The sequence below is a fragment of the Engystomops pustulosus genome, chromosome 7, assembly GCF_040894005.1.
Source record: "Engystomops pustulosus chromosome 7, aEngPut4.maternal, whole genome shotgun sequence".
In the NCBI taxonomy this organism is placed as follows: Eukaryota; Metazoa; Chordata; class Amphibia; order Anura; family Leptodactylidae; genus Engystomops; species Engystomops pustulosus.
Window position 1 is genome coordinate 152,706,371 of NC_092417.1, and position 21,178 is coordinate 152,727,548.

Consider the following 21,178-nt stretch of genomic DNA (forward strand, 5'->3'; position numbering starts at 1 on the left):
ACCACCTGGAACCATCCGAGCAAGGATCACTCCGGCTTGGAGAGTAGAATATGGCAAACAAGAAACACGATCCAGCTTCCAAGGATGCAACAGGAATCAATGTAAAATTTTCAAGACTTTATTCCATTTCGTTAAAAAAATTACAAATTCGGCCATGGGATACAACAGCATAAGGCGACTTATGCTGTTGTATCCCATGGCCGAATTTGTCATTTTTTAACGAAATGGAATAAAGTCTTGAAAATTTTACATTGATTCCTGTTGCATCCTTGGAAGCTGGATCGTGTTTCTTGTTTGCCTTCTTCTGTAATATGTACGTCCTTTGAAGGACTTTTAAGTAAAATGCATGCAAAGTCAAGGTTAGGTAACACTGCCCCCTGCAGTCAGGTAACACTGCCTCCTGAAATCTGGTAACCCTATCCCCTGCAGTCAGGTAATCCCACCCCCTGCAGTCAGGTAACCCTTCCTCCTGCAGTCAGGTTATCCCACCCCCTGCAGTCAGGTAGCCCCGCCTCCTGCAGTCAGGTAGCCCCGCCTCCTGCAGTCAGGTAGCCCCGCCTCCTGCAGTCAGGTAGCCCCGCCTCCTGCAGTCAGTTTGCTCTGCCTACTCAATGCATTTGACATTCCAACTCTACCTCCAAATTGTGATTGTAATTCTCCAGCTATCCTCAGATCTTGCACGCCATGCAAAGCAGTGTATGCGCGGTGCACTTGTTAAGTCGACACAGTATACCTAGTGCCGGCTGCGAGATCACAGGCGATTGCCAATGCATTGAGATCTCTGGTTAGCAACAGAATGACGTTGCAATTGGGAGCCAGGGTTGGAATGCCAGATGCATAGACTGGGCAGAACAAAATGAATGCAGGAGGCGGGGTTGCCTGATTGTAGGAGGCGGGGTGGTCTGATTGCAGGAGGCGGGGTGGTCTGATTGCAGGAGGCGGGGTGGCCTGATTGCAGGAGGCGGGGTGGCCTGATTGCAGGAGGCGGGGTGGCCTGATTGCAGCAGGCAGGGTTGTCTGATTGCCTGAGAGCATTGTACAAAAGCATAAGAAATTATTTTTCACTCATGAAGCAACCTAGAAATATGTTAAAAAGACATTCCGGGGATGTACATATTACAGATTAAGGTTCTGTATGTGGGCTTTGCGGGGGGATGGTTAATGTGGTGACAGTTTCCTTTAAAGGGGGTTCTACCAGGGGTGCATCAACCATAAGGTGAGTTGAGTCTTTTGCCTCAGGCAGCACCACCTGCAGCAAAAATGGGGGAAGCATCAGAAGCAGCCAAATGGTGCCACTTGGATGCTACAAGCTGCAAAAGGGACCTTAAATGCTTACTATTATAGTGAAAGAAGATATATACAAATGAGAAGTTTTCCCTTTATATAAGTCAATTCACTAATCCAATCCTGGAACAATGCTGACTGCAAACAGACCGAAAAATAAAAAATAGTCACTGGGGGAGATCAAGATCAAGTAAAACTTTTCTAGTTGCCCATGGAAATCAGCTTTAATTTTCATAAGCAGCTGTTGAAAAATGAAAGCTGAGCTCTGATTGGTTGCTAATTGCAACTAGAACAGATCTGCTCTAAAAGACTTCTGCTAAATCTCCCCCAATATCTTCATGTACTGCCATCAGTAAGATACCAGCATAACTGGAGTATTTCCATTCTGACGTGTGAATGAGCCCTTAGTAAAGTGCTGGAAGACTTTGGTTAATGCTAAAATAATTTCTGTGCTTTAAAAAGAATAGTTTTTGTTAACGTATCAAGTAAACTGGTGCAAATAAGTTATGGAATCTGCTCCATTGTAACCATCTCATTGGTTACCAGTATTTACCAGTTAGTTGGTGAAATCTGGGAAGAAACCATAGATCTTAGTGGAAATCCCCAATAACAAGGAGAAAAATGGTCCAATGAGGACAACCAAGGATTGTGTTCGGTTCGGGGTTCCAGTTGTGTTACTTAAGTGGGTTAGAAAGTGTTAAACTTTCACAATTCAGCAAATTAAAACTTAAAGATAATCTACCATCAGGATGAAGGATTGTAAACCAAGCACACTGAAATGCTGGTGTGTGCCCCCTCTGAGGATTTAAAAAGGCCCTAAAAATTACGCAAACGAGCCTGAGGTGCTCGAGGCTTCATAGCTAATAGCTTAATTAAGCCCGGAGCCCCTGAGGGTCATTTGCATAATTTATAAGGCCTGTTTTTGTAAAACAAGGGCATAAGGAGCTAAATAATGGCAGATTATGCGTGAGGGTGCACACACCAGTATGTCAGCGTGCTTGGTTTACAGTCCATCATACTAGTGGTAGGTTGCCTTTAAGAAACTAATTGACCTACAAGACACCATCAGAGCCCATAGATGTCTTAAATTAACATATTTTAACCCTTCCAAATTCCCATTTACACAAAATAATTTCTTTAACTTTATCTTGCTTTCATTGGTTTTGCCTTCTGTTTCTTGTGGTAAAAGCGATGGTGGTCAAAACTGCAGCAAAGATCCCTCCACCGATTGCTGTGTACGTTGCAACATTAGTCACCTGAAACAGGACAACAAGTAAGTAGTAGATACCTTGTAGTTGATCAAGAATTATACTAACTTCATAGGGGCTGTACATGAACAAGCACAGGTTTAAAGGGGTTGTTCAGTTCAATAGTTAAAGGGGTATTCCCAACAAAACAAGGTTCTTAAATGTACTCAGGATAACAAAATAACACATTCTCTAATTCAATGTTATTACCAAAAATACACAATTTACAGATTTCAACCTGTTTCTATCAGTCCTGATCTAGACAATTTCAGTTGCCCCTAGACACGACCCTGTAACTTCTAACTTTAGGGTCGGCAGCCATCTTGCCTGAGGCTTCATGAAGCTTGTCTCTCTGTCTCTGTTCCCTGCACTCTAGCCCCGCCCCCTGTACTCTAGCCCCACCCCCTATAGTCCATGACGGAGCTCACATTGATACACACTGATACTCCTGTCGGCAGCAGCATGAGAAGTACTTACTACAAGCTAAAGAAAGATAAGTTATTTATGGGAGGAGGAAGGCACAGGACATCAAGTGTGTTGTGGAATAGCAGATATGTAGCAAAGCTGACAGTGTGTAATATGCATCTCATGGATTTCATAATCTCTGATCTGTCTCATCGCTCTATGTGTCAGGTACTAATACAATGTTCAGAAGGTAAATGAAAGTGTATATAAACCCTGCATCCTGATAATCTAACCACGTTTTCAGCTCACAGAACTAGATGGATCATAATGTGTCTGCTTAGAGTGGCTCCGCCCACACCCTGGAATTTTGCACTGACTAGCCTAGGGAGTGATAGGAGCTAAAACGGCAATAAAACTGAGTAAAATTTAAAATGCATTTCCCACCCTAGGCTTATATTGGTGTTAATAGGTTTTCACAGTTTTTGGTGCTAAAATCAGGTCTCTGGGCTTATACTCGGGTCGCCTTTTCCTCGAGTATTTATGGTATATATACATATATGTGATTGCTATAATGGTAGTTTTATCACTTTTTGGAATTTGATCCAAATGCCTTGCTATAATAACATGAAGATTGACATGAAATCACATAGTAGGTAGTATTAACAAATCTCATCCATGCTCCTCCATAATGTCCATCTTATCTTGCACCTGTAGAACACTATGCTCTATTGTTTCCAGATAAAACCCTGTACCTGGTCAGAGAAGCCTTTTCCATATCGCAGTTCTGTTGCAAAGTGTTCACAATTGGCGCTGGTCACACTGTAGGGCATCGTCTGGTCCACTAGATCTAGGGCGGCTCGCACCACCTTCTCAGCAGGGAATGGTTTGATTTTCTCATCATATTTGTTATTAACCTTATAAATGCATCCGTTGGCAACATTTTCCAGACGCTCTTTTCTGACTACTGCTGAGCCCCCAAAAGCAGACGAGAGGCTGGATATGCCTTCTTGGTCTGGGAATAGTAGATAAGGATAGAGTACACATCAATTACCTTATAGGCAGCTTTGTCCCTATGTGCTTTAAATAGAGGGGGTCATAGAGTTGGCGTTCTGTCGTTAAACCAAATTATATATACTGTATACAGCAGGTGGGTAAGAAACTAGTTATAAATGAAAGTCCATTACCTGTGAGATGTACAACATAGCCGCCGCCAACATATACGCCCCAGTGCTGATAAAAGGGGCGGCTGAATTCTATGAGGTCACCCGGTTGAGGTGGTGGTCCCTGAAAAATAGCAGATCTAATTCATATTGATATTTATTCCAACTATAAAATACATTCAATATTTTAAGTCAGGCTCCAATGAAAGAGGCTATAACTACTACAAGTGGTAGGCTCCAGGGCAACAGAGGAATACAAGGTCACTGAATACAATGGAAATTGTTGCTCTAGTGAAAGCATTCATTGTTGCACAAGGAAAAATCAGAAAGTGCGCATGCAAGTGGCTTATAAGGCACCCGGCCAAGACTTAAAGGGAACATATCCCCAATCTTATGCTGCAACATAGAGGAGTGACAGAGACTGATTCCAGTGCTGCGTCGGTAATTTAGTGATCATAATACATAAAATTCATAATAAAATTCATAATTCATAATAATATTGACCCAAACTTAATTTGGCTTGGGACATCATCTTTTTGTTTTCTTGCTTTTCACACTTTAACCCTCTGTACAGGGTCTGTATAGGGAACCAAAAGGTTGTTATCTTAGTATTCTCAGGTCAAGTAACAAGTGCGTGGTACCAAAGGGACCAGGAAAGATGTAGTCAGAAAACAAGCTAAGGTCAGGGCAGGTAGTGGTCGTTTGAAGCAAAATGAAGAGAGAGGGCAAAAACAACAGGTTCAATTATGAGTATTAAGGCAAATGTCAAATCACATGCAGACAAATTACCTAAAAACTTATGTAGGGAAACTAGAAACAAATAAATGTACAAATGCCCATAAACTTCATGCTGTGGCACAGTAAACAGTAAATTTTCTATTGTGCCTCATCTGTTGATCAGAAGGATGACCATGGGTTTTGTAAGCAAAGTAGAGCCATGGCCACCATGCCCATTGTATGAAATACAGCGATGAGTGAATTTCTCAAAAATTTGATTCAACTTTATTTGGCAAATTCATTTAAAAAATATGAACTGTGATGTCCTGGAATCTGTGAAAGACTTATACCCATCTTGGCATGGCCTGGTGCCTTCTCCTGATAGATTTTATGACAAGACTGTGAGGTTCTCAAAAACTAGCCTTGCCTTGGCCAGGGGGAGGGAGCCCTACAAGTAGCTGCAGTTCCTAGGGAGCAACCATGGGGCCACGCCCTTACTAGAAGTCTAGGAATGGGAAGACCCAGTACCCCAAGGTTGAGTCAGAGCTTCAGAAGGTCAACTATTTTTTGAGGAACTCCCATTCTTGGCAGAAATTCTACCGGGACAAAGCACCAGGTCATGCAAGAAAGGGTTCTAGCAGGTCAGGTAAGGCTTCCAGTCTCACCAAAGACATCAAGAATGACCCTCAATGCTTCCAGTGCTGGGGACAGATGTAATAGTATTCATATAAGTACCGGTCAGTATATCACATGACCAGCGCCATCTTGCTTCTCATGGACAGGGTGGCTTTGGCTCTCCTCTGTTTATATAACTGGGTGGTAATACAAGAGATGGATCATAGCATTACTGTTTAGATGTGAATAATATATACTACTATAAGATTATATGGGTGTAAGGGGAAGAGGAGCCTTAGGGAGCCAATGAAATGGTCTCCCCCAATGTGATAGTAACAAAACAATGCATAATAAAAAGGTACAGATTAATACAAAATTAGCCTTAGGTGTGCATTATGTGCCAATAAATGATAAAATAACATATGTTCTCAATAAAGTACTGAAACAACATCTCTGGCATATACATTATTGGTAAGATTACAGTAAATACAAGTCAGTGTCTCATCGGTGGTGGTCCACCTGCTCTGACCACCCTTGATCACAGCAATGGGAGAACTGGGTGCCCTTAATGCAGACCTGAATGTAGTCACACTGCATGTGCAACCCACTACTATATTAATATGGGGGGACAGGGCACCCCCAGTCTTGTGGTTCCTCCTTGCAAGCAGAATGAATGCAAAGACAATTTACGTGATTACTTTTTTTTTTCATTCAAAAACAACATAATCCGTAACCTGTAATATAAAGCATATGACATAGTATCCTAAATATATTTTTGTATGATTTTTGCTGCCTAAATAGGAGATAATGTCACTCACCGGCACCAGGGGCATGTCTCTACGTGGCTCTGATCTTTAGACGTTTGCTCTTTCGCTTTCTGTTATGGGATCAGCTGGAGGCAGGAAAAATGGCTGAGCTTATAAATAAATATGAAGTTAATGACTGAGATACGTCATAGACCACACCTAGTCACAGATGTAAGACAGCGAGCTGTGAAGAGCAGACACAGAGGGGAAGGAGCTGGCTAGGATCACAGTCTATTATAATTCTCACATTTCTAAGATTCCTGCAGCCGGACGACTGTACGTAGTAATATCCGGAATAATGCAGGATGGAAAAAACAGGGATATAAATACCTTCCAGGGAAATGGCCGTTCGCTTCCTGGGAATCAGAGAGCAGGATAAACAGGGCCTGACAGCAACACATGACACAGCACAGCTTATACAGACGCTGGCCGGGATAATGTGAGCCGAAGCAAAGGTCACACAATACACACAAACACTGCACACACACACAAAAAAAGTAACAAAAAACAAATAAAGGATATATAATCTTTGGATTTGTCAGGTAAAAATAGGCCATTTCTGAAAAGTTACAGATGGAATTATAACATAAATGGAAATAAAGAAGCAAAGTAGTTTATATTTATATATATACACACAGTATATGAAGAATTTATAGTGTTTTTTTGTTATGTTAACCGAGTAATAAAACATCAAACGATCCAGTAAACTGGTCTGATTTACTGTAGGTAAATTTACTGTTTTACCTGATTTACTGTAGTGCTATGATTCACCAAGGGGCGCTGTAGTTAAACCATGACTAAGCCTGTATAAAGATTTTTTTATTTCAATAATAGAGCAGGTGATAAGAGTAAACTTGATAATATACTCCATTAAAGGGAACCTGTCATCAGATTTTACCCAAATAAACTACCAGCCCCCTCAGGAAGAGGATGAAATGTCCTTTCTAGAATTCTATCTTTTATGGGAAATCTCACCCGTTTACCTATAAAAAAAAATTCTCCCTCAAAGTCATATTTGCCCGAGATGAGTCACTTTTAGAGGCTACATGGGTGTTTTATTTCATGCGTGTCTATTTTCTGTTCTATAGAATGTAGAAACATTCATTCGGTGTCATATGTAACCTTGTAGCGTTCCGCGCTGTAACAGTACGTCGCGGAGCTGCTAATGCTGCATGAAGAGGGCTCATGGGGTCCTACAGACTTGGGGTCTGCTGCATATTGCAGCAGTGCCACATTTTAATGAATCATGTGTAAAAATGACATATACTGCAATACAGTCGTAGGAATGACCAAAGCAATTAGAAAGGATTGTTATCCTTACAAGATGCCAATGTACCATATGTTCTCAGGGGAAAACATATAACATATATTATCAGAGGGGACCTGTTGGGGAATTTGTTGCACAGAAAATAAGTATTCACATAGCTCTGTACACGGAAAAATGTAAAAGTTAGATATTATATTAAGTTAAACATATTTGAAGGTGGGGAGCAAAAATTAATCTAAAAAATGTGGCGAGGCGAAGGGGTTTAAGGGGTTTTCACACAAACTAAAATTAGGCCCTATCCATGGTATAGGGCAGTGATGGCACACCTTTTAGACACCAAGTGCCCAAACTACATCAAAAACCCACATATTTTTCGCAAAGTGCCGATGCGACAATTTAAACAGTAACTTATTACTCCCTGCTCTGTCATAGGTTTAAATTGTATAGGCACCTGAGGACACCAATACAGTAGAAAGAAACAGTAGAGAGAAAAAGCTTTGCTTATCATTGTAGCCTCCTTCTAGGGTCCTGGGCTGCCTGGGACTGCAAGAGTCCTTGAGTCCTGTCTGGCGGAGTCTCCGGTGGGGTGATAGCACGGGTGCCCATAGAGAGGGCTCTGAGTGCCACCTCTTGCACCCGTGCCATAGGTTTGCCACCACTGGTATAGGGCCTAACTTGCTGATAATTGGGGGTCTAAGTGATGTGACCCCCACAGATCCGTCGGACTAATGGAGCAGGCGGCCGCGCATGACCGTTCTGCTCCATTAATCAGATCACTGAGCACTGCAAATTCCCTTTAAGATAAGAATCTTATCTTTCAGACTGCACCAGGCCTTGTGGTTCTGTGAGCTACAGAACCAGAGATATGAGTTGTATTCAAAACTTTCCACTATGGTACATGGTATACCCATGGCAGATTTGCAAAGCTCAGGGAAAGGTAAGTCTTGAGGATCCCCTATAATGCTAGACGCAGCAGGCTTAGACTAGCCCAAAGGAGAGCAGTTGAACGGCTCCTAGAAGTAGTCTTCACTCACAGATCTAACAGTCTCATAGTCCAAGACAGGACAACTGAAAAAGAAAAAGTTATTGGTAAGAACCTGTCAGCAGGATACAAATAGGCTCCTCAGCAGCAAACTGACGGGATCCCTATAACAGAAAAGGTCAGAGGGCAATGCCAGGCAGCAGGTAACTGAAAAATCACACATAACAGAAATAGTCACAGGTAATGGCCAGGTGGCAGATTATTTACAGGACCAACAGAATCTGTCAGAAGCAAAGGCCACATCAGCAGGTTACTGACAGAACCCACATAACAGAAATGGCGGCTGTGGAGCGCCGGTGCTCTCCTACTCACTGCTCCAGATCTCATGTTCCCAGAGGCACTGCCTGATCCGGTCATCTCCGCCTTGGCCAGTTGCGTGGAAGTGCAGGAAGTAGCCACAAGGCGCTTTCCGAGCCTTACTACAGTCCTGGATTTCCTGCCTGTGATAATGGTGTTTCCTGGAGTCCATTCCAGAGTTTCCGTCCAGTCTGCTCTTCTCTGGTTTCTGCAGGACCTGCGATGACATCACTTCCTGGGATTTAAGAGAATTGTACATGTGACCTGAGCAACCAATCCTGGGCCTCCAGCAGGTATTTATTGGACCCTGCCCTCTCCTCTAATGCCTGAGGGTGAAAGTACCCTGTGACTTGCCTGAAGTGCTCTGATACCTTTGTCATTCTGCTGTATAGCCTTGTCCTCTGGACCTGCACTGGGGTTCCTGTGTTCGCCTCCTCGGTGCCTACCTCTGACCTCATTCCGGTGTTCACCTGGTCTCCCTAGGACCAGATGTCACGTGTTCCTATCTCCTTAGAGGTGCATCTGGTGTTCCCTTGGCTCAGCCATCTCCACCATCAGGAGCTCTGTGAAAAACAAGGGGATCATTGGACCATTGCCCTCTGAGGAGGTGGGTCTCGTATCACAGTGGGTCCACACCCTCTGCTCCGTGACACTGTCTGAGGCAAAGGCCAGGCAGCAAGAGTTGCTACCTGGCGTTTTGAACGCGTTTTTGGGCCGTTTTTAAGCAGTTCATCAAAAAACGCATGCGGTTTTGACCTGTTTTAATTAAGATAATTGGTCAAACCTATCAAAAACGGATGCGTTTTCAAAAAACGCATGCATTTTTCAAAATTGCGTGCGTTTTTTAACGCACTGCTTAAAACGGCCCAAAAACAGGTGCCACCAGCCTCATAGTCCAGTGCGCCTTATATATGAACCATACTTACAGACAACAGCTGCCTTGAACTGTGCACAGGTCTCCCACCTACTGGTCAATCATACTTATAATCAGGTGCACCATATAATCCGGTGCGCCTTAGTCTGAAAAATATGGTTATTATTATTCAGATTCAAATGTCTGTGTTAACAGTTCTTTAACATTTAACTTTCTGAACATGAGTGGGGCATAGAACATAAGCTGTTTTGAACATGGCTTCTTCTGCCTACTTCTTGCTGCTAGAGATCTAGCAGTGCTTACTCTTGCATAGCCGAGCTAAAGGGGTTTTTTCCACTAAAGAAAATTCTCACATCTTAATCCCCTAGTGATGTTTACACAATAAAGATCATTTTAACACCTTACTTTACAATGTTACTCAGTTTTATTGCTGTTTTAGCTCCTATCACTCCCTCGGCTACTCAATGGAAAATCCCAGGGTGTGGACTGGGCCTCTCTAAGCAGACACGTTATAATCCATCTAGTCCTATGGGGTGACAATGTGGTTAGATTATCAGGGTACAGGTGTATATGCACTTTCATCTGGCTACTGACATTGTATGAACACACTGACACATAGAAAGAGATGAGACAGATGAGAGATGCATGATGCCTATTACACATAGGCTGACAGACTTTTACACTGTTACACTGTGACTTCTGCTACATCTCACAGATATGTGCCTGCATCCCCTTTCCCCTGATCACTTATCTCCTTGTAGCTTGCAGCTCCTCTCTGCTCACAATCTCCTGGCAGGAAGTGAATCAGTGAGTGTCTCTGAGCTCCGTGCTGGGGGCGGGGCTACAGCCACACAGCAGAGAGAGACAGAAATCTCATCTGCACAATCTCACACAGAAATCCAATATGGTGGCCCTAAGTCAGAAGTTACTGGGTCATGTGTAAGGGCAACTGGAATTGTATACACCAGGACTGATAGAGACAGGTTAGACTTATATCTGTGAAATACAGTGAATTAGAGAATGTGCTATTTTGTTATCCTTAGTACATATAAGAAACTTGCCTTCGTGGGAATACACATTCAATGGAGGAAGCAGTTGAGACCCTCACTAGGGCTTGAAGATGAGCATCAGTAATTCTAGACCTGTACTTGGACTTATTGAAGTTCAAGGTAGAGAAGAGCTTTTCGCACAAGTTTGTGCTCCCAAAAAGACACATGGTCCGCTTGAACATTCGGAAAAGCTCAGGAAGCTGGTAAGCAATTCTCTAAAAAATTGCCCAAGCTTGTCTGCTTGTCCACTCACTTACCTGAACTGGGCTTTGAGTTCAGAGTTGCACTAAGAGTCAATGAGCTCCATTGAAAGCACAATGAGGGTCATCTTGTACATCAAAGGAAAAGGGGTCTGCAAAAATTTTAAATGTGGCTCTGTGTATCGTGAAGCCTGCAAATCTGGGATCAAATTTCTCCTGTAGCTTCAAAATGACATCCACATACTCCTCACCACTGAATGTTGTGCAAGCATCCATGACTGCCTTGCATGCTGGGAAATGGCAAAGGTTTGTTTGAGAAAGCTGGGATTTCCATAGTATAAGTTATGTAGAGAATGCTCTTACGTTGTCATAGGTAACACTGACAAGTTGCCCCTGGCATTGGACTGTAGGGAGTAACAAACCCAACCTTATTAAATCCGGTATTTGTCCCTGTACTTAAACCCAACATGACAATAAAGAACCTTACTGTTTGGGTAACGTGGGAAGGCCACAGCATTAATTTTTTTAACAAAAACATAAATTATTAAATAACATAATAAACTTGAAAAATTAACAACATGGTAGGCCCATAGCCTTCTTCAAATCTTGGGATGGGACTTCATCCGAATGGCGGCTGCGGCCCGGCAGCCGTCATGTGGGAAACCTCGAAACACCTTTGGGCCTATGTCCAACTCCGCCTATGCTGTGACATCTGTGGGAAAAAAGTCGCTAGTCTCTTTGGGGCTAATTATAACTTCTTGTTCAGTACATTGAGCTCATGTGTGATAACAGGAAAGGCTAAGTCCATGAGCCATTTTGGATCTCTTAGCACCGGAACAGCAACCTAATCTTTCTCCATGAAGGTTCACATCCGCTCTAAACTCAAAAAATCTCTTCAATATGTTTCCACTGTTGAGCCAACATACCTCAGTAATAAAGAGCACATCCCGATATTTTGACTCCATTTCCTCTAAAAAATCACAAAACCTTCTATGCTTTAAGCCCCAGGATTAGATTTGGTTGATGCATTTCACAATGAAAGACATCACATTGTGAAACTTCGGGCGAATAGAGCCATGTCTTTGGGCGCCCGGGGGTTTGAGGTGTCGTCTCCTTTATATATCTGCTCACCGCAACTCGCGGCTGACTATGTTACCGCCGGTACCCACCATCAGGACCCCGGCGTTCTGTTTTTTATTTTGTTACTCTGTTCTACTGTATGTCTTATGACAGCATAATCTATACTCTCCTGGGCCTTGCAGGGTAGATAGGAGGTTCCTGCGGCAGAGGCTCCCTTCTTTCAAGGGGGTTTCTGCCTTGGTAGGGTCTAGTCCGTAGATCAGCGCAGGGTTAGTTCGCCCTCTTTCTCCGTTCTGTCAGGCTGCACTCAGACTAGTGTGGTAGTTTGTTTTTTGTACAGTATTCCAGTAGTGAGTTTTTCCTAAAACAGAGAGAATGTGCATCTAATAACAATATACAGGCGGTCCCCTACTTAAGGACACCCGACTTACAGACAACCCATAGTTACAGACAGACCCCTCTGACCTCTGGTGAAGCTTTCTAAATGTTTTACTATAGTCCCAGACTGCAATGATCAGCTGTAAGGTGTCTGTAATGAAGCTTTATTGATAATGCTTGGTCCCATTACATCAAAAAATGTTTAAACTCCAATTGTCACTGGGGCCAAAATTTTTTTTGTCTGGATCTACAATTCTAAAGTATACAGTTTCGACTTACATAAAAATTCAACTTAAGAACAAACCTCCAGACCCTATCTTGTACGTAACCCGGGGACTGCCTGTACATCTACCGACAGGGGAGGCAGAGTTTACATAAATTAAGCACCAATTAATGTGAGAGATAGAGTGTATGTATTGGGCGTCAGCGTAAGAGGAAACAATACCTATCTGGCACCACAAAGTTTATAGGTAGGCTGATGAATACAGAACCACAAATTCATCAACTTTTGTCTCCACTTCACTTCCCAGATCTCAGTACTAGATAGGGATAGGTCAGTGATGGGCAACCTTTTGAGCTTGGTGTGTCAAAATTCGCCAAAAAACTGAGCATAACTCGGGTGGTGTGTCACCTTGAGAAAAAAAAAACATAATTTTGTGATATTAATAGTTTAAATAACAAATATGTATAATTATTTAACTTCTAGGGTACTTTAACCCTAGGTTGTCTAATTGATCCTACCATGTACTGCCATACTACAGTATACTACAGTATGGCAGTATATGGGGATTTTCCACATCATCTATTTATTACAATGTGCAAAGCGCACATTGTAATAGATCGTTACAATCAGACACGTGTGGAATTGCTTGGTTACCTGCAAACTTTGTCATGAAAGTTCACAGGTTATAGTGAGTCGCAGGTGCCGCTGTCTGCATCTCCTTCATGAGGTGCAAAATAATCGCAATGTCTGACGATTTGCAAGGCGTTGTGATTATTTCAGGGCTTGTACGGCACAAAACTGACACACAAGCCCTGATGACTGTCTTCTATCATACAGTCACTGACATTTCTCACTGTATGATGCCTTGTATGTATGATGAGAGTGGTTGTCCTCCCTCATCCCTGCTGTGGAGATGGTCAGTGTATAGGTGACCTATCACAACAACTCCCCCCAGCACAACTATCAGGAGCTGCAGAGGAGTTTCTGGAGTTGATGGTCGGGTCCCCTCTCTTGGTGCTGAGCCCCGGGATGATACCTGTGCTGACTGGAGACACGAGGCACAGCTCACACAGGGGGAGGGGGCGGCCCGGTGGAGGAAGAGGAGGAGGAAGTGCTGTGAGCTCAGTGCATGGCAATCTCTCAGCCTCCCGGCCACTTCACCTGGCCGTGTAGGAGCCGAGGATGAAACTTAACTCTCCGGCAGCCGCGTGTCACTGAAAATGGCTGAGCGTGTCAGCACTGACACGCGTGTCATAGGTTAGCCATCACTGGGATAGGTGCTATTTATGAGTACTCATGACACCTAGTGGTAGGAGCAAGCGTTGGGAAGTGTTTAAAAGATTCCATGAATCCCAATGTTAAGGGGCCATTGTAGATGATATTTGAACACTTTTATCGGTTTGTCCCTCCTAACTTTATTTTACATTGGACGTCTATTAAAAGTTAAGTTTTATCTTGGATCCGTTTTTTTCAGTGAAGGTCGTTAACACTCAAACGGCAAATTATACCATTAATTTTTGTGCCAACAAAGAAGTATATTTGGGCATGTTTTCAATAAACAACACAGAACAATTAGTACCACAACAACCACTTGTCCAAACTTTTATACAGCTCCAAAAATGGACAAAAATAATTTCCCCCCTGCGCACTGACCTATAGTGTTAGAACTTATTCTGTCTGCAGCTGTGGTTTAGTGGTGGAGACAGTGTCCATTACTCTGTTACATTCTACCCAGCCCCTTCAGAGGTTCACTCTTCTCTGCTATCTAGTGCTATTGCTGTTGTATTTGCTATTCCGTGTATTTGACCTCGGCTACGCTTACTGACTATTCTATTGCTATCCGATTCTGTATTTTTGCTGCCATCTTAGTTTTGATCCGGTTCCGTCCGACTCCGCTCGTCTGTCTATATCTGTTGTTTGTCCCTCAGTGTTGTGTATCTCCCAGTGTGACCCCGATTTCACTGTCTCGGACTTGTGTTGGTTTTCGGTGTAACATTATGAACACTAGTCAATATCAGAATTAAAGTGACTTGTCTGCTCCACCATCCAGCAGCTGCCAGACAGAATAAGTCTCCCCTGTCATCTTGTAGGGTCTCTCAAGGACTGGGACTTATGTTGTGGTTGTGCTGTTGCTGGACAGGTCCACTACAGATGGTATCAGGAATAGGGTCCATAAAAAGATGTTATACAACCCACAAATATACAAACCTATCAACAAGGATCCTACTATTGAGGAAAAGGATTAGATGGAACGACTTTTGAGTTGGGGCCTCTCATTAGGGGTCCTCTCACAGAAAGATGTGGACTTCTTTATACCTAATTCACCTGAAAGTCCAATTTTCCATGCCCTCCCCAAAGTCCATAAGGATGAGTTCTGCCAGCACTACTCCCCATTGTATCTGGAGTGAAATCACTAACAAAGAGACTTTGTTGGAAGCTCCTGGTTGGATTGTTTTTTGCAACCCATTGTTAAAAGAACACCCGGTCAGTACTTAAGGCCATGTCAAATATGGAATGGAATGAACAATGTGTGTGGCTTTCATGTTACATAATGGCTTTATACATGTGCATCCCGCATGCCAAAGGTTTGATGACCTTAGAATACCAATTGAACAGATATACTAATGTTTCCAATGATTTGAAACAATTCATCTTGTCTGTAAATGAGTTTCTGCTACTTTATATATTTTTCTCTTTTGATGGCCAATTTTTTCTTATCAGATTCAAGGCTGCCCTATGAGCTCATGTTTTTCTCCTTCATATTCTAACTTGTTTGTATTTTGGTGGAAGGAGCTTTCAATGTACAGTGTGGACAACTCCTTACTCCTTTGTGGCATAGAAGGTATATAGATGATACTCTCATTGCCTGGTGGGGGTCCACACTGTACATTGAACCTTACATCAATTGCATAAACAGTAATAGCTGTAATCTGCATTTCACTTACAATGTTGAAATAGTAGCCATTCCTTTTTTGGATGTCCTCCTCAGTGATGTAGTGATGATGATTCTTTCAGCCAGGAGTGCAGGATAGTAAGCAGACAGCTATCTTGAAGAGAGTACAGTGATCATGTGTTGAATAAGGCACAGGATAAGCCAGCATCTAGGGACCGGTGTCACAGGTGTCCCTGTGATCCATGCCTCGAATTGCAGGCACACCCGTGCCCCTCTCCATAGCAGCGCTGCCCCGTCCCCTGGTCCGTACTCACCTCTCCATGCTATGGCTCCTGTCCCTAGGCCACATGTACGTCCCTGCTTCCGGCATTCGAAGATTTAAAGGCTGCACCGCTGATTGGCGCTGGACAATTCTGGGTGCTCCCATCATCCCCCGCCGGATCTTTGAGCTATATGCCATAGAGAAAGCTTCCAAGCGTTGTTCCTGTCCTTGTTCCTTTCTTGCTCCACATGATCTCCTGTTACTGACCCCGGACCTGGTCTCTTACCTCTGCATCTCTGCCACCTGCCCTGACTGCCTGCTTGTTCCCTACTCCGCGACTGCCCGCTAAATCTGTACTTAGACCTTGGCTGCCACTACGGCTAGTCACACCTATGGAATGACCTGGTGGCACTGGTCCCAGGTCGGCTAGTACCATCTTCCGTGGCGGTTAAGGGGGTCCACGGACCCTGAGCTCTGACAACCGGGAGTCTTGCAGACAATGTGACAGTATAGAGGATACTTAATGATGCTCATAATAGAGTTGTTTTCTCTACAACCTTTAGTCAGGATTAATATGAAATAGTTAACATCATAAAATAGTATTTACCTTTTCATACAATAGATTAAATATAATTTTACATAAAGGCTGTCGCTTTGTAGCAGATCCGGAACCATAAGGAATGTGGTTTCTCCCTCATTGTACACAAACAATTGTGTTGGACGTAAGTCCTCTTGGTCATCGGCCATGGACAGCAATTTCCAATCATTGACATCGTCAATTGCAACAGCCAGTATGTTGTGTATTTGGCCACATGCACACTATGCCATCTACAATACGTAGGCAGTACTATCAGGAGAGACGAAACGCGTCCGGATTTATTTATAGATGATATTCAATGGGCCACATGTATCATAGTTTTGTCTCTGAGGTGAATTTTAGAGACATTTGGCGGCTAGTTTTTGCACCTTATGTATTATCCTGTCTTTTTACTTGTGATACATGTTCAGTTTTTCCTATCCTGGCAGGCACAAATTTTGGCTTCTTTTTGAGACTTTTTGTTGCAGATGTTGCCCTAAAAGCCAGGAAAAGGCCAGCAAGTCCTCTTATTGGTCCTCCTCAAAAGAAGATAAGTTATGAGTCACAGGCTGATGAAGCAGAAAAGCAGGAGTCCACACCTAGACCTAACAAAGTGACCCCCCCTCATAGTGGTGCTAGTTATAACAAAATAGAATAGGTTAACAGACAAATAATATATATCTATCTATGCATCTATCTCTCCTTGTTTGTCTCTCACACAAACTCACTGGCTGTCTCTCTGTCACTCTCTCATGCTCCTTGCCTGCCTCTCACTCACCCCGCCTGTCTCTCTGTCACTCACTCTCCCTCCTGTCTCTCTATCACCTACTCTCCCCACCTTTCTCTCACTCTCCCTGTCTGTCTCTCACTCACACTTTCTGTCACACAGCTCATGTTTATGATGGCAGAACAACAGCAAATCACGGCTCAGCTTCCAACTGCCACAGCAGCAGCAGACAATGGCTTCTGTTCATGGTGGGTAATAAGTGGATTTAAGTGAAAATTTCGGCTGAAAACCAAGTCTATGATGTTCCCTGAGTCAAATAGAGCAGCTGTGCAAAGTTTGGTGACTGTAAACGCGGCGGTGCAGATTCCTTTAGCGGACATACATACATACATATACACACACACACATACACTCAGCTTTCTATATTAGATTAGCTGTAGCTCTCAGTGTTGCCGGGATAGTAAATAACTGATTTTAGCTATAATAGAATAGAATGGGTTCACAAAAAAATATTTTATATGTATCTATAGACTGTCTCAGACTGTCTCTGGCAGACTTTCTCAGTGACTGTCTGTCTCAGGCAGTCACTGGAATGAGAGTGCTAGTCCCGGGCACTTCAATTCCAGTGACTGCCGGTCTGGGGCACTCAGAATCCAGTGACTTTTGGTCTAAAGCGCTCCCAATCCAGTGATTGTTGGTCTGCGGCACTCCCAATCAACAGTGACAGGACACATGGCGAGGTAAGTACATGATTTTTTTTTGCTATTGGCAAAAGAGAGGCAGGGGGCAGAGTGTATGAGGGGGTTTAGTGTGAACAATGAGGGGGCCTATTTAAAATATGGAGGGGGTTAGTGTGTAAAATGGAAGATTCATGCAGGGTCGCATTGTGTAAAATTAGTGGGTGTAGTATGTATGAGGGATCCCAATGTTAAATTCTTGGTGATGGCAGTGTGTATAATGAGGGTGCTCATTGTCTATGAGGGGGCCCAACGTCAAATTCTTTGGTGGGAGTGTATATAATAAGGGGGGCAGTGTGTATGAGGGGGCCAAATGTTAAATTCATGGGGGAGGGGCTCAGTGTCTATAATAAGGGGGCCCAATATTGAATTCAGGAGGGGCTCAGTGTATGATGAGATGGCTCTATGTAAAATTCATGCAGGGAGCAGTGTGTATGATGAGGGGGCCTATGTAAAATCCATGGGGGGAGTGTATATAATGAGGGGCCTATTATGCAAAATTTGGGGGGGGGTGGCAATGTGTATAATTAATGAGGGGGACCAGTATATAAAATACTTCAGAGGGCTCAGTGTGTAAAACTTATGAGGGGATCAGTGTGTATAATTCATGAGGTGGCCCAGTGTATAAAATTCATCAGGGGGCTCAGTGTATATTATTCCAGGGGGCCCAGTACTGAAATTCATGACCCAGTTTGGAAAATGCATAGAGGTGACAGCATATAAGATGTTTGAGGGCAATATACAGAAATAAAACTATTTATATCTAGAGGGAACTTGTCAGCATTGAGTTTACCATTAACCATTGCAGTGGACAACATTTCTTATATCCAAGTCCTGTTGTTAAAAAAAAATAAAAATGAAATCTGTGTGTTAAGGAGCATCACATAGTTAGGGAGGTGCGAGCTGAATGTCAAAGTCAGGATCAGTGCTCCCATCCAATGTGTAGGGTTATTGGCATGAGTTGTTGTAAAGGTTTTCAGCATTTCTATATTGGAAGGTTGGTTTGGAGTGTGAACACTTACATCCCTAACAACAGCCCAGCCACCAGGTAACTCTTATACCATTCCTAACATCAATGCCCTATCACCACTACAGCCCCTCTACACAAACCAAGAGCCGTGCACTAGTGGCTAGGGAAGGAGAAAGGGCTTAGTTTATCCCTTGTATCACTGCTCCTTGCTAGTGCTTAGAAATTCCCTTATCCCAGAAAATTTCTATGTAGTAGTAGGTGGGCCCCCAAAATCAATTTCACTGGTGGGCCCCAGGTACCCCACTACAATGCTGCGCGGAGGTGCCTGCTAAAGAGCCTGCAGAGGGAAGAGGGCTTTGTGTCAGTCAAACCCATGGCAAGCTCATGATAGGAATACACACAGTTAACTCCTTTTTTTATACAGGCTTCAAAAAAGCTCAATTTACATGACGATTGCAAACCTCTGTCTGAGTGCTAGTACGCCTCCACGAACCTTCTCCACGCTATTACGCTCTCTTACTTGACAACTGGGCACGGGACAGCCCTCCATATGTACAAAGTTGGGAGAGGGAAATGGGTGTGACTCTCGAAGATGAGGATTGGTCCAAGGCGTATACTCATAAAGTTTTCACCTCGACTAAAGCTTGGGAGATGAACTTGAAAATTTTGACTTGCTGGCACATGGTGTCATCACGGTTGCACCTCCTCTTCCCCCACTTGCCGGATGTTTGGTAGCACTGTGGGGCGTGTGGGGGCACCATGACCCACCTTTGGTGGGGATGCCACTTGGTGCAACCTTTTTGGCAACAAGTGACAAGCATCTCACTCATGAAAAATCTTACCAGCCTTCAAAGTGGCCAACTGCTCTCTTACTATCAGCCCACCCTATCGAAAGTAAAACATTCACTGGCTGGTTTTCTGCTTACTGCTCGGACTGGTTTAAGGAGTTATTACACCTCAGGTAAGGAAGAACTCTTACTCCGACCTGACACTTCTCCCTCCCATTGCTTGGGTTGAGATGCCCTCTGTTGCTCTGTTTCTCCCTCCCTCCTTCATTCTCCATTTCTTTCCCTGTTACTCCATCATCTCCTACTGTATTCTGTCATCTCATATTCCCCCTAAATGTTTATGGTATATGTGACTGCAAGCTCCAATCCCATCTCATCTCCCATTATTGTACAGTACTTAGTCTAATGCATAACAAGTTGTACTTCCTAGCTCTATTGTCTTCTGGTTTCTATTGTCACAGCTTTCAATCTGCTCTCTAAATGACACCAACCCTTCATTATTTGGGCTGGTACAATCACAGAGCTAAAATTTAAGTTTTATTATGTTTTAATAGATTTGAAAGAATGAAAACCTTTTCCACCAACACAAATATCTTGGTTTTGCCATGTTCTGACACCAATTATTAATTTAAACCTCAGTGTAGAGAGCTGTGTGAATATAACATCCTATGAATATATACATGGTATCATATATATTCTGTATATCCTATGTATTTATGGAGAATCCTTTTTTTTTATTGCTGAGCTAAAATAAAATTAGCTTAGTTCCATAATTTGCATAATCCATTGTGATGTCATAGAACAAGCAGCAGATAATTCTAAGAAGCCTGATGTCACAGAAGCGCCAGCCTATAAATACGGACACGCTGGATATTTTCTCAGTTGTTCACTGACTTCTCTCGGAGTAACAGTGTCCAGCGCTCTCTCTGCGACTTCACAGTCTACAGAACCTTGTTCTTCGCCCAGTGCCTGACATTGTACGCACTTCTGCATACAATGAGCGGCACATGCCTTTTGTTACTGCTCTGCCTGATCCTCTTGGGTCCTCTGGAAGCAAGACCATATCCAAGACCCCAGATGGATGAGCAGGCAGATAGTCCTCATCTTGCTACCACAGATGAACCTGACGGAGGCCCCTTTCATCGCTATAAAGTCATCTTGGATCCTGATCTGGGTAACCAGCGCGCGGCAGAATACATCTATAACCGGAACGCCTTCAAAAACAGGATCAAGCAAAGACTAGCCGCTCACCATGGGATAATAACAACAACCCAACAGCGTGTAAGAGACCTCCGCCTATTTAACATCCAGAACAGGCCGCCTCCCCCTCCTCCTAAAAAGAGCGGACTGGAGGAGGTTCTATCAACTATGAAGCAGATAGTGATATTTGTCTTCGTGGCCATAGTCATCTGTGTGATTCTCTGCCTCCGTTATTCCAAAGACATGGTTGATACACATGCCGACAAGATCCCGCTAGACAAAATTCTGGATTTGTACAGCAAATCACAAGGGGCAGATTGATACCATCCACCTGCCATGTAGGCTCCGAACATCAAGCCTAAAGAAGCAGTTACCATCAA

General features: G+C 43.3%; 1 protein-coding gene across 3 annotated transcripts; it reads right to left on the bottom strand.

Moving 5' to 3' along the window:
* Window positions 1-1,332: 1,332 nt before the first annotated feature.
* LOC140071075 (phospholipase A and acyltransferase 3-like) lies at window positions 1,333-8,617 on the bottom strand. Of its 3 annotated transcripts, none has more exons than XM_072118348.1 (5): window positions 8,599-8,617; window positions 6,247-6,320; window positions 4,121-4,220; window positions 3,689-3,948; window positions 1,333-2,540 (listed from the first exon to the last, which is right to left on the bottom strand). In XM_072118348.1, exons 2-5 carry the CDS (start codon window positions 6,259-6,261, stop codon window positions 2,439-2,441), a joined length of 477 nt encoding a protein of 158 aa, XP_071974449.1. In that variant the 5' UTR covers window positions 6,262-6,320; window positions 8,599-8,617; the 3' UTR covers window positions 1,333-2,438. The 3 variants fall into 3 exon arrangements, with proteins under 3 accessions (XP_071974449.1, XP_071974447.1, XP_071974448.1); XM_072118346.1 differs by lacking the exon at window positions 8,599-8,617 and adding an exon at window positions 6,565-6,688 and having other exon boundaries at window positions 6,247-6,344; XM_072118347.1 differs by lacking the exon at window positions 8,599-8,617 and adding an exon at window positions 6,565-6,671.
* Window positions 8,618-21,178: the final 12,561 nt, after the last annotated feature.

Bases quoted from the DNA above. Each gene is read 5' to 3' on its own strand.
- LOC140071075 (XM_072118348.1), bottom strand. The intron at 3,949-4,120 runs GTAATGGACTTT...TACTATTCCCAG, and splicing joins CTATGTTGTACATCTCACAG to ACCAAGAAGGCATATCCAGC. The intron at 2,541-3,688 runs GTACAGGGTTTT...GTCCTGTTTCAG, and splicing joins GAAAAGGCTTCTCTGACCAG to GTGACTAATGTTGCAACGTA.